Source organism: Piliocolobus tephrosceles, chromosome 15 (assembly GCF_002776525.5).
Source record: "Piliocolobus tephrosceles isolate RC106 chromosome 15, ASM277652v3, whole genome shotgun sequence".
NCBI lineage: Eukaryota > Metazoa > Chordata > Mammalia > Primates > Cercopithecidae > Piliocolobus > Piliocolobus tephrosceles.
This window is the reverse complement of record NC_045448.1, coordinates 86,847,798-86,861,781: the sequence shown is the minus strand read 5'-3', so window position 1 is coordinate 86,861,781 and position 13,984 is coordinate 86,847,798. Positions and strand designations below refer to the sequence as shown.

The 13,984-nt window shown below is 43.9% G+C and overlaps 1 protein-coding gene across 7 annotated transcripts in view; it reads left to right on the top strand.

Annotated features, from left to right (window-relative positions):
- ST3GAL5 (ST3 beta-galactoside alpha-2,3-sialyltransferase 5) overlaps nucleotides 1-13,984 on the top strand; it is a 52,703-nt gene that overhangs the window by 35,081 nt on the left and 3,638 nt on the right. For 4 of the 7 annotated variants that reach the window (XM_023224906.3, XM_023224907.3, XM_023224910.2 and 1 more), the window contains 3 exons: nucleotides 8,701-9,044; nucleotides 10,315-10,501; nucleotides 12,034-12,192. In XM_023224906.3, coding sequence (XP_023080674.1) covers nucleotides 8,701-9,044; nucleotides 10,315-10,501; nucleotides 12,034-12,192 — 690 coding nt within the window. Of the gene's footprint in view, nucleotides 1-1,397; nucleotides 4,044-8,700; nucleotides 9,045-9,334; nucleotides 9,507-10,314; nucleotides 10,502-12,033; nucleotides 12,193-13,984 lie in introns of those variants that run through there. The other 3 variants (XM_023224912.2, XM_023224913.1, XM_023224909.2) reach the window with 3 other exon arrangements.

Sequence of the window (13,984 nt, the reverse complement as noted above, 5' to 3'; positions counted from 1 at the left end):
ATTAACACACTGTATAGTTCACCCATTTAAAGCATACAGTACAGCCGGGCGTGGTGGCACCTGTCTCTAATCCCAGCTTTTTGGGAGACTGAGGCAGGAAGGATCATTTGAGGCCAGGAGTTTGAGACCAGCCTGGGCAACATACCAAGGCATCATCTCTATTAAAAATAAAAACATTAGCCTTGTGTGGTGTCTCACAACTGTAGTCTCAGCTACTCCAGAGACTAAGGCGGAAGGATCACTTGTGCCCAAGAGTTTGAGGTTACAGTGAGCTATAATCATGCCACCGCACTCCAGCCTGTACAACAGAACAGAACGAGACACTAAGAAAAAAAGGGAGACAGTGCAGTGATTTTGTGCAATACACTGTGGTTTTAGTGATTTCCAGAATTGTGCAGCCATCACCATGATCTAAGTTTAGAAGGTTTTTAGTATCCCAAAAAGAAACTCCATATCCATTGGTAGTCACTCCCTATTTCCCCCTACCCACAAATCCTAGGCAACCAGTAATCTACTTTCTGTCTCTGTAGATTTGCCTATTATGGACATTTCATGTTATCCATTTCATGGTCTCTTGTGACTGGATTCTTTCACTTAGGATAATATTTTCAAGGTACACACACGTAGCATGTATCAGTACTTCATTATTATTTCTGGATAATACCTCATTGTATGGATATACCACATTTTGTTTATCCATTCATCAGTTTGTGGACATTTAGGTTGTGTCCACTTTTGGCTATGATGAATAATGCTGCTGTGAACATGTGTATGTAAGTATTTGTGTACCTGCTTTCAGTTCTTTTATGTATATACTAGGAATATAGTTGCTGTGTCATATGGTAATGATGTTTTGCTTTTTGAGGAACTGCCAAGCTGTCCTCCAAAATGGTTGCATCATTTTACATTCTTGTGAGCAAGGTACCAGAATTTCAGTTTCTCCGCATCTTTATCAACATTTGTTATTATCTTTCCTTTTTTACTGCTGTCATCCTGATAGATGTTAAGTGATATCTCATTGTGGTTTTGATTTGCCCTTCCCCGATAGCTAATGATGCTGAGCATCTTTTCCATGTGCTGTCATTGACCATATGTGTGTGTGTCTTCTTTGGAGGAATGCCCATTCAGATCCTTTGCCCATTTTTAAATTGGTTATTTGACTTTTTATTCTTGAATTGTAAGAGTTCTTTCTGTGTTCTGGATACCAGTCCTGTATATCTGGTATGTGATTTGCAAGTATTTTCTCCACTCTCTAAGCTGTCTTTTCACTTTCTTGATGGTATCATTTTTAGCACAAAAGTCTTGAATTCTAATGAAACCCAATTTACCTATTTTTCCTTTGGTCATTTATGCTTTTGGTGTCATATCTAAGAAACCATTGCTTAGTTCTAAGTTTTCTTCTAGTGTGTTTATAATGTACTACCTCTTACATTTAGGTCTTTGATTCATTTTGCATTAATTTTCGTATGTGGCATATTAGTCCATTTTTGCTACTGATAAAGACATACCCGAGACTGGGGAATTTACAAAAGAAAGAGGTTTAATTGTAGTTACAACTCCATGTGGCAGGGGAAGCCTCACAATCATGGCGGAAGGCAAGGAGGAGCAAGTCATGTCTTACATGAATCGCAGCAGGCAAAAGAGAGAAGCTGTGCAGGGAAACTCTCGTTTTTAAAACCATCAGATCTCGTGAGACCCATTCTCTCTCACAAGAACTGCACAGGGAAGACCCGCCCCTGTGCTTCAGTCATCTGCCACTGGGTCCCTCCCACAACACATGGGAACTATGGGAGCTACAAGATGAGATTTGGGCGGGGACACAGATCCAAACGATATCAGTGTGAGGTCAGGGTCCAGGGTCATCCTTTTGCATGTGGTTCTCCAGTTGTCCCAGCACCATTTGTTAAAAAGAACTTTCCTCTATTTGCTGCAATCTTTCTTTCTTTGCTGCCTAGAGCCTTTCCCTGCCTTTCCCCCTTCTGTTATTCATATTTTAAGTCAAATCTCAGGTCAGGGGTTACCCCTTCTAAGAGGCTATCCCTGATCATCCCTCTCTGTGTATGAGAGAGCCCCCTCATGCCTTAATCCTGATGTTTATCATTGTAGGATTTCAGCTGTTCATCTTCCCACTTGTTTTCCAGGCCAGGTCTTGGGAGACAGGGGTTGTGTGCTTAATATTTTACGTGACTTAATATGCACTTATTTATATTCAGCTTCAGGGGGAAGGGGAGGTAGTACTTGAATCACAGTGCAATCTTCTATTATCTGTGAACTCTAGATTGTACAGAAAATCTAGTTATAACATGTAATTCTTTGAGTGCATTCAGTAATGCACCTTAGGTTTAATGTGAGGAACAAGACTGATAGTTCTCCTCAACCCTAAACATCCACTGGTAGACAGGGAAAATCCCAGCACCAGCTCCCTGCCCCTTCTCCCTGAACCATGGAATGTTAAGTCCTTTCATTAGGCTACTGGGCCAATGTTTAGACCTAAACTCATGGCTGGACTGATAGCAGCCCTCATAGATGCCAATGCCCTGCCTTGATGGGCCTCAGTGAGGACTCCTGACCAATCACTGACGAGGGGGATGGGAGGACTTCTGATAGGGGAGTTGGCCTCTGCAGTCCCACACCTGCCTGGAGAAGGCCAAAGCCACCTAAGCAAAACTGAGCAGCAGCCCACAGTGTCCATCTACCATGTCACCCCAGTGCTGAGTGATTTCTAAAAGGTTACTTTTTTCAATTATTTAAAAAACACTGAAAATTCAAGTAATACAGAAATAAGTAAAGGAGAAAGTCCCCTGTAATTTTTCACAGGGAAAGAGGAAGGAATGGGGGGCAGTTTTGTAAATCAAACATGTTTGTAAAACTCTGTGAGTTTGAAATTAGTAAAATAGAAAGTGAAAGCCTGCTATAATTATGGTGGAATTAAGATGTCTTATTGTGTTACTAGAGACTTTTTTAAAGTAGGTTTTTAACATTTGACCTTGTTAAATGCTCCACTTTTCAAAACAGTCCTGACAAGATGTCCTGCTTCCTTCCATGCAGAAGAGGTGGTTTGTGCAGAAGTGCAGGCCTCAGAAGGCTTTGCACATGAGGGGAATGGCAAGAGTTGCCTATCACTAAGGATTTGAGGAGGAGGGATCACAGGATATGGGACTGAAAATGAGACAGGGCCAGATAGCGGAAGGCCTTGAATGGTACACTAAGCACGAAGCAGCTCCTTAATTTGATATCTGGTTGTGCGTCATTGAAGCATGAGTAGAGTGGAGGACATGGCCTGTGTGGTCCTTGTGTTCTGAGTAACTGTGAGATGGAGTTCGAGTGTGAGTGCTCTACAAAGAAAATCCCGTCTCCAGGCAGTCAGTGGGATTTGATCCTTACCACAAGAGCACATGGACAAATTTGAATTATTGTGGATGTATATTGGCAGAAGAAGGTCTCAGAGCCATAAGGGTGGGACCCTGTTAGCTCTGTTGGTTCCACTCAGCAACTCTGTGAGTGGGACCCTGCCAGCCCTGCTCAACGTGAGCACTGTCTGGTGACACTGGTCCCCGCCTGCATGACTGCAGCAGAGGAGGTGTGGCTGTGACAGTTGTGGGTTTTGTATTTTCTATTTAAATATGTCCCTCAGTGTGCCAGTTGTTAAAAAGACTACCAGTGGGCTCTGAAGGGATGCCTGCACACTTTGAAAGTGTGGTTCAGATGTGAAATTGCACTTAAAAGATGTTTGAAGAGAGACGAGGGAACGTTGATGTCAGTTTCGGTTTGGGCTGTGTAGTAGCAGCATTTTGAGCTTGGCCCTCTCTCCTCTCTGAGAGCTAAAGACCTAATCTCCCTGCGGATGGCATTGCATGCAGTTAATTATGGCCAAATGGACTCAGCCTCTTCTTCGTCGTCTTCTCTACACCGTGCCTTTAAAGGAAGCAGGGTCCTCCCTGCTGAGGCGTTCAGTTAGCCCAGGCACCAGCACCTCCAAACCGAGTCTTTTCTCTCCTTAGTGCTGCTTCCCCCTCTCCAGGTCTTCCTGGGATGTCTTAGAGGTAAGAAAACTGAAGACTTGACCTAGGGAGAAAAGCTTTAACAAAGACGACGCTGCTAGTTAAATCAATCTAGAACTGAGTCTAGCCTCCAGATCTCCTGATTATTTTTTTTCTAACAGTTGATGGGATGAAATCTATGTAAGATTTACTCCTTTGAAGCCCATTATTTGATGAGTATTAAAAACTTATGCAGCCACGCCTCTGTCACCACAATCCCTTTTTAGCACATTCCCATGGCCCAAGGGAGTTCCCTGGAGCCCCTTTGCAGTCAGCCCCCACCCCAGGCTGCCACCGACTGGTTGAGTTTATACTGTAGTGTTCTTTCTGTGACTTGGTTATTTAAATTTTTCTCTGCTTTTAACTGGGTAAAAGTTATAACTTAAATGTGAGTAAAATATGGCAATAACTTGACCCTCAGTTACTGTCCTTGTGTGATATCATACAAGTCTCCACACATGCCACGTACTGGGCAAAATGCTTTGGGCATCAGAGCACCCTGCGAGGAAGTGACCAGCGCCAGCATTTCCAGGTGTGGGAAATGAAAGTTCCACAAGGTCACTGATGCCCCCAGATCACGCAGTCTGTGACAGAATTGAGCTCCTTCCCACATCTCATTAACGCTAGACAGGAGTTTTCTTTCGATCTGAATGTTCTGCCCTGTTCCGGATTTTTAAAAAAAAATAATAAGTGCAATAGAACATTGCCTTTTACTAAGAATTACGCCACTTACTCGTATATTTGAGAAGGGTTGTCCTTAAAACTTCAGAGTGGAAATGAAAGTGGGGATTTTGCTGAGGAAAATTACTTTGTTTTTAATGCCCTTCTGTGAATTTCGCATGATGTTTTTATGGCACGCTGCCACAGCATTAACAGTTGGCACTACCAGATGTGTACTTTGTCTTCATCATGGGCAGCCTGCAAACTCAGCCTGGAAGATGTTAAAAACTGAAACCTTTATTTTTGTCCCTGGATTTGAGACCAACGGGAGTTCTTATATTTTACGAGTCACCAGCTCCCGGCTTCCCAGTGAGCCTCATCTGGATGAATGCCATCCGGGCCCCAGCTGACGCCTCCGAGGCCTTCCTGGGAGCTCTGGAGTCCTCATGGCCTAGTCACACTGCTTCCTCTCTTCATTGCAGCTCCTGAAGGTGGGGCATTCCCCTTGAGGCATTTTCTTCTGAGCTGTGAGCCACAGGCAAGCAGTGGAGAGGGAGGAGAGCAGCTGAGACAGATGCCGGTTCAACTCTATTTTAAGATGTGGGACAAGCTCTGAGGAAGCCCCCAACACAGTATCTGGTTGTGCGCCATTGAAGCAAGAACAGAAACCATCCCAGAGTGGAAGACGTGGCCCATGTGATCCTCGTGTTCTGAGAGGCTGTGAGATGGAGTTCCATGTGAGCTCTCCACAGAAAAAGCCCTGTCTCCAGGCAGTCAGTGGAGATTTGTTAAACAAGTTGAAACAAAAGAGGACAAGGAATTGCTGTGGCTTTAGACGTTGCCGGGGCATGTAGAACACTCACTCAGGATTTACTTACTGCATCTGCCATGAGTTAGGCGCAGGAGGGGTCACAGTCAGGAAGGTGACTACTGAGACGTGTGCCCTGCCCACAGTTTAGAAAATTAAGTTTGGGCCGGGCGCGGTAGCTCACGCCTGTAATCCCAGCACTTTGGAAGGTGGAGACAGGTGGATCACTAGGTCAGGAGTTCGAGACAGCCTGACCAACATGGTGAAACCCTGTCTCTACTGAAAATACAAAAAGTAGCCAGGCGTGGCGCGTGCCTGTAATCCCAGCTACTCAGGAGGCTGAGGCAGGAGAATCGCTTGAAACCAGGAGACAGAGGTTGCGGTGAGCTGATATTGCACCACTGTACTCCAGCCTGGACAACAGAATGAGCCTGTCTCAAAAAAAAAAAAAAAAAGAAAAGACAAGAAAATTAAGTTTGAAGCCTGAAATTGACCTCTTGGTGAGAATGGAAATGGAGTGAAATTTCATTCCTTTCCAGGTGAAGCTTCTGAAGAGGAGACCTGGCTGCCTGGCGAGCATCCAGCTCGCTCACGCACCTCTTTCTAGTCCTGTGGCCATCAGTGAGCTTCTCCGGGTCCCTCTTGCCACTTCTCAGATGTTCCTTTCTGTCCTAGGAGATTTGTAAAACCAGACACTTGGGATATGATTCTCTAGTGGAGAGTTAGGCCTCTAGGTCTCTAAAAATTGCCATTCATGACCTTCGGGCCTAGAGATGGGTTTAGAGATGAATGTGCAGTGTGGGTGGCTGCTCTGTGTGTCGTGCCTCCACCAGCTTGGCATTAAGCACCCAGAGCATCACCTGCTGGGCAGGCCTGGCCGGGGTGAGCCCCTCCACTGGGGGCTCAGGGTCATGGCACATTTCTTGCTTGCTTTTCCCGCTGATTCCTCATGAAGATGCCGATTCGTATTTAAATGTTTGTTCTCAAAGGTGGTGTTTGTGTGCTGATTTCTATAGGTAGAGGCTATTGTTTTAGGAGCCAGGTTTGCTGTGCTAGCTCAGACCTCTTACAAAGTGAAGATACTAATGATCATCTTGCAAGGTGCCGTAGTGTCATGAGGGTGAACTGAGGCAGTGGCTATGCATGGTGTCTGCAGCAGCGTTTCTGAGGCTCCAAGAATATCAGTTCCTTTTTCAGAAGTGAGGTCAGATCCTTGGGATGTAGGCAGTGTTCTCTTCACAGATGCTAACAACTTATCAAAGCTATAATATATTGTTTCTGCTATAATAGGATAGATGCATTCCTAAAAAAATGTATTAAGCAAAAATCAGAAAATAAAAATAACAAGACCTTGAGGAAAAACACAGTTGGGGCGAACATTTAAACCTATACCCCAGTAATAATCCTCATAATGACACTGACAAAATTGAAAAGATATGTTAAATTCCTAATAATAAATATCCCAGTAAACATAGGATTACACACAGACACACACACACACACACACACATTCTTCTGCCTGCGAGAAGGTAGTGAATAGGAGGGGTAATGCAGAGCCAAGGCTGCTAAATATGGAGACAAGGACAAAAAAGCACAAAGATTAGGAAGAACTACCTGACGGGGTTCTGAGGCAGCATTTGTCCAACTGAGCCAAGAGGAAGACTGGGGTAAATGGACACGCATACCATTTTCCCCCAAGGTTGTGTTTTGGTTTTTGTTTTGTTTTGTTGTTTTTGTTTGTTTTTTGAGACGGGAGTCTCACCCTATTGCCCAGGCTGGAGTGCAGTGGTGCAATCTCAGCTCACTGCAAGCTCTGCCTCCCGGGTTCATGCCATTCTGCCTCAGCCTCCCGAGTAGCTGGGACTACAGGCACCCGCCACCACGTGCCCGACTAATTTTTTTTGTATTTTTATGGAGACGGGGTTTCACTGTGTTAGCCAGGATGGTCATGTTTTTGTTTTTGTTTTAGAGACAGGGTCTCCCTCTGTCACCCAGGCTGGAGTGCAGTGGTATGATCACAGCTCACTGTAGCCTCAACCTTCCAGGTCGAGGATCACTCCATACTCATACCTCAGCCTCCCATGTAGCTGGGGCCACAGGTGCATACCACCACACCTGGCCTATTTTTGTTTTTAATTTTGTGTAGAGGTGGGGTCTCACTATGTTGCCCAGGCTAGACTCGAACTTGTGGGCTCAAGCAATCCTCTCACCTTGGCCTCCCAAAGTGCTGAGATTATAGGTGTGAGCCGCCGTGCCCGCCTTTCCTCTGAGGTTTGGTACATTCAACTGGGCTAATGAACTTGGCATTTAGTGGCAGCTCCTGGCTGAGGCAAAACATTAAAATGCATATGGAAATGCAGGCTGGGAAAATGCTTTGAAACCAATGCAATTTCTATGTCAAGGGGACATTGTTCCCTGATTCTATTTCAGGTAATTTGCATTCTAGACTGTGAGGTTCTGTGCCTCAACTGATAAATAAGCCTGTTCGTCATCCTGCTAGATGAGAACCTGATATATGAAATTTTTTTTTAATCGTGGCTTAAAAAAAACATAAAATTTACCATCATAATTATTTCTAAATGTACCATTTGGCAGCGTTAAGTATATTTACACTCTTGTGAAACAAATTTCTAGAATGTTTTCATCTTGCAAGACCGAAACCTGTACTCATTGAACAACTCCCTTTTCTCCCTCTCTTCAACCCTGGTAACCACCATTCTTTCCTGTTTTTATGAATTTGACTACTTTAGATACCTCATATGAGGCAGGTCAGACAGTATTTGTCTCTTTGTGACTGGCTTCACATAGCATAATGTCCTCAGTATTTAACCAGGTTATAGCTTGTATCAGAATTTTATGAAACATGAAGTCTTAAACACCCCAAAGTACATTTTTACCCCAAATGTATTTGAACAATGTTAGGCAGGGAGTGGGAGGAGGGAGTCCTTCTTGCTTTGCCTGTGAATGAAATGAATAGCCTGCTGTGTTTATCTCCTTGTCATGTGATTCTCCCAGGTTGTTTCTTCAAGTTTCTGAGCCTAACTTAACTCTAAAAAGCAAATATTCTGTGTTAAAAGACAGTAATCAACACGGGAGCTACATCAGACATCATAGGACAAATTGTCATCTAGAAGAGTATATTTTTAACGCAGGAGAGTTTTTAAAACCCAGATTGGTGTGATTTCATTCCAGAGAGCTCAGAAATATGCTCAGCACGTCTTGCAGAAGGAATGTCGTCCCAAGTTTGCCAAGACATCAATGGCGATGTTATTTGAGCACAGGTATAGCGTGGACTTACTCCCTTTTGTGCAGAAGGCCCCCAAAGATAGTGAAGCTGAGTCCAAGTACGATCCTCCTTTTGGGTTCCGGAAGTTCTCCGGTAAAGTCCAGACCCTCTTGGAACTCTTGCCGGAGCATGACCTCCCTGAACACTTGAAAGCCAAGACCTGTCGGCGCTGTGTGGTTGTTGGAAGTGGAGGAATACTGCACGGATTAGAACTGGGCCACACCCTGAACCAGTTTGATGTTGTGATAAGGTACATTGCTTTTTTTTTTGTTTACTTATTTTTATTGTTTATTTTATTTTATTTTTTGAGGCAGGGTCTCACTCCTGTCATCCAGGCTGGAGTGCAGTGGTGTGATCTCGGCTCACTGCAGCCTCAACTTCCCAGGCTCAGGAGATCCTCCCACCGCAGCCTCCCCAGTAGCTGGGACCCCAGGCACACACCACATGTGGCTAATTTTTTATATTTTTAGTAGAGATGGGATTTCTCCAAATTGCCCAGACTGGGGTACATTGCTTTTAAAACCAACCTTTCTTCTCTAGAACTCAGTGCACTGCTCTTGGTCAGTGCGGCTCCAGGAAAAGTGAGGGATGCAGGAGGCTGTTCATAGTCCCTGCTCACAAGGGACTTACTGTTTGAGAAGTTGAAACAAAAACACAAAATGGTTGGATGGTCATACTGACCCTAAGTTGGAGGAGCATGCTGCCGGCTGCAGTAAGTAGCAGAACCTTGTCAGAGAAGGGAGGTTTGGAAGGTGGGTAGATTCAAGTAAAACAGCAAAGGACCACAACTGCCAGGCAGGGGCAAGAAGAGGACACAGAAAGAGACTTGAGTCAATGAGGGGCCTGGCTTCTGGATAAGGGGCTTGGGGCTAGTGAGTCCTGGAAGGCAGTGCTGGCTGGGACATGGAAGGCACACAGAGAAGTTCAAACTCGCCATCATAGCCAATAGGCAGTCATCCTAGATTCTTTTTTGGTTTCACTGTTTAAAAATTGTTTTCTGGCTAGGCGCAGTGGCTCTTGCCTGCAATCCCAGCACTTTGGGAGGCCAAGGCAAGAGGATCGCTTGAGCTCAGGAGTTCAAGACCAGCCTGGGCAACATAGAGACAACTTGTCTCTACAAAAAGTCACCAGGCATGGTGGACTAGATTTTCCCTTCTGATTCCTTTTTTGAAATTCTGGCAAGAGCTAATATCTGAGCACAGTGGGAAATTTCCGAGGATATTTTACTGGCACCCAGAGAAAGTCCCAAATGTAATACACTTAGATTGAGTAAAAATATTAGAGCTAGATGAAATTGCTTGACATTCAGGGATTAGATACAAATGTTCAGTCAAGGACTAAAGGCTGCATTCCTCGAAATCCTAGAAAGACAGAGCTGGGAGGGGAGATGAGGCTGCAAACCATGCACTGATTCTTAGTCATAAGAAGACATGGAGGACATGACATGGATACTGCCTGGTGTGCAGAGATGGTTGATGGCCTGCTTTGTCAGTGTGTCTTTGTCTTTTTTATTTAAATAGGTTAAACAGTGCACCAGTTGAGGGATATTCAGAACATGTTGGAAATAAAACTACTATAAGGATGACTTATCCAGAAGGCGCACCACTGTCTGACCTTGAATATTATTCCAATGACTTGTTTGTTGCTGTTTTATTTAAGAGTGTTGATTTCAACTGGCTTCAAGCAATGGTAAAACATGAAACCCTGGTAAGCACTAATACTTCTATTAAATCTGCCTTAGTAAAAAGTGGAATCTTAGTTGTATTTATAGCCTTTTATTTTTAAACACACACAGTGGAATGCATACTTTTGTGTTGTCTTTCAAATGATGATCACTCTCTTTGTAGAAACCCCTCAGCAATTCTTTTTTTGGGGGCGGGGTGGGGGGAGGCGTTGCAGGGATGGAGCCTCTCTCTGTTGCCCAGACTTGAGGGCTGGAGTGCAGTGGTGCAGTCTCGGCTCACTGCAGCCTCCACATCCCAGGTTCAAGCGATTCTCCTGCCTCAGCCTCCTGAGTAATTGGGATTACAGGTGCCTGCCACCATGCGCGGTTAATTTTTGTGTTTTTAATAGAGATGGGGTTTCACCATGTTGGCCAGGCTGGTCTCGAACTCCTGACCTCAAGAGATCCACCCGCCTCGGCCTCCAAAAGTGCTGGGATTACAGGCGTGAGCCACCGTGCCCAGCCACCCCTCAGCAAATTTGCTGCAAATTGCTTTTAGAACCTAATTAAGAGTCACATGAAAATGATGATCATTGCTTAATGGGAATATCCACATTGTGACCAAAATTGCTATTACTGAGATTGTTCACCCACCTTGTTCTCCAGACATGAACTTGCATAGCTTTTGGCTAGTTCCAGAAATTAGATTTACTTAGATGGATGTAAGCCTTTTTGAGGATATTCAAAAGAATATAAAATCGATAAGGAATACTCCTGAAGAGCTTCTCCAAAAATGCTTTGGTCGGTGGTTCCCTTGTTGGAATAAATTCATGGCATTCCAGAAGGGCAGCTGTGGAGGAGATGGCCCTCACTTGCTCGTATTCCTTTTGTCTCTATTGATCACATTACTTTATAGTCCCACCCATTATATTCAAATACATTTCAGAGGTCAACTGTCGAGGAGTGTGTGCACATTTATAGACGTATGCACAAACTAGCTGTCTGTGAAACTCACGGGACATATTAGACTTTTCACATAAACTCCATGTGATGATGAATTTGTATTTCCAAAGCTCATTCTGTACCAGTCATCATGGTCTTCTGGATTTTCTATTGGGCAGAAGTTCTAGCTGGAAGATGAAGCATATATGAAACGACTTCAGTCAGTTGCCAAAGACTTCATGGGACTAGGAAATAGAGTAAGTGGGAGAGGATGCAAGGTGAGGGCAGTCACAGCACTTAATAGCCTTAAATTCGACCTATTCGCTTGGGCTTCCCTGGACAAAATGATAGCTTTAGCGCCATTGAGGAATGTCTACCTCAAACAAATACAAGCTGGTTCTGCAATTCCTGTCTTTGTCCAGTGCCGCCTGTGTGAAGTGGCTATTTTAGAGTTACTTTTTTGAGTTGAAGTGGTGGATTTGCATCGCTTTGGCAATCTACAGAACTAGATTGCTGCAGAAGGCAGTGCCCAGGGCCACGTGGGGTCACACCCATGGCCTTGGCCTGATGAGTGGGAATGCTTTCTCCCCTCCCCTGGAAGGATGACTAACGACTGCTTGCTTGCTTTCCTTAGCCGTTTTGGGTGCGACTCTTCTTTTGGAAGCAGGTGGCAGAAAAAATCCCACTGCAGCCAAAACATTTCAGGATTTTGAATCCAGTTATCATCAAAGAGACTGCCTTTGACATCCTTCAGTACTCAGAGCCTCAGTCAAGGTTCTGGGGCCGAGATAAGGTATTTTTGTTGCTACTCAAAGTTAATCGTTCCCTGTTTGAGGGGAGATGTGTACAAATTTCACTTTGGCTCAACTGTATACCCAGAAGCATCTCCAGTGGAGAAACCCAGCCTTTGATGAGATGCTCCATATGTGTTTACCACTCTGCACTTGGCTGCAGGGCTCCTCGTTGTTTAATTGTCCTTCTCTCCAGTGACTCTTCTCTCTTTTTTTTTTTTTTTTTTTTTGTGAGACAGAGTCTCGCTCTGCCGCCCAGGCTGGAGTGCAGTGGCCAGATCTCAGCTCACTGCAAGCTCCGCCTCCCGGGTTTACGCCATTCTCCTGCCTCAGCCTCCGGAGTAGCTGGGACTACAGGCGCCCACCACCTCGCCTGGCTAGTTTTTTGTATTTTTTTAGTAGAGACGGGGTTTCACTGTGTTAGCCAGGATGGTCTCGATCTCCTGACCTCGTGATCCGCCCGTCTAGGCCTCCCAAAGTGCTGGGATTACAGGCTTGAGCCACCGCGCCCGGCTGACTCTTCTCTTTAGTGTAGGCAGCACATTAACACTTACATCAGTGAGATACTATTTAAGGTATTCTTACTTCAGGACTCCATATAACTGCAGGACACTGAAAGGTACTTTTGTGATCCGGAAAGTTATTTACATTTTATTTTTAAAATTTTTTTAAATTAAAAAATTGTGTACCCCAGAGAAAAGTCGTATTTACATTTTCACTCTGTGGGCCACTCAGGTGAGAACTGATTTTTATCACCACTTTGTAGGTGATAGTTATAAAAGTCAATCCTCAAGAACAGTGTTTTTCAGTTAATGCCTGGGTCTCATCTCAGACATTAATTGTTTTGTGTTTTAAGATTTTCTAAATTCCCTGGACGATTTTCATTTTGCAGTCTAATTTGGGAACTTTGTGTTTTAGGCTGTTTATTGCAGTAGATTCTTTACCTGCAATTAGCAAGTGCTGCCACCAGGGGCGTGGGGGTACGCATACCTTTATTACTTGCAGCTTCTTGATCTGAATAACTTGACCTGTGTCTTTAAAACTTAAGACTGGTGTGGAAATTATCCCATGTACAATGAGAGTAAACACTCTCAGAATACAAAGAGTTCTTATTAAATCAAAAAGTAAAAGATGAACCAATAGAAAATGGGCAAAGAATAGGAATAGACATTTCACAAAAGGAGCATTAAAATAGCCAAAGAATGCATGTAAAAATGTTCAACTTTACCAATAATCAAATAAAAGCAAATTAGAGCCACAATAGTATTTTTGCCCACTTTCTTAGCAAAGACTTAAAAGTTTGATAATGCCCTTGTTTGGCAGGAATGTACATAGAATGATCAGTTGGCACTTTTTCTAGAGGATATTTTGGCAATATTAAACCGTTTTAAATATGAATCATCTCTGACCCACCAATTTTACACTAAAAATGTTATTACAAGGAAATTAGAGAAATTTGCAAAGATGAATATTCTGGGATGTACACTATAGCATTAACAGCAGAGGACTAAAAACAGTCTAAATGTTCATCACTATGGGATTGTCTAAACAAATTATGATAAAGTCAATGCAATATTTTCTGACTGTTAAAGATGAAGAAGATAGGAAAACACGTCCATAGTATATTAAGTAAGAAAATAAAGATACTAAACACTAGGCTGGATGCAGTTGCAGACGCCTGTATCCCACACTTTGGGAGGCTGAGGCGGGCAGATCACCTGAGGTCAGGAGTTCGAGACCAGCCTAACCAACATGGAGAAACCCCATCTCTACTAAAAATAAAATTAGCCAGGC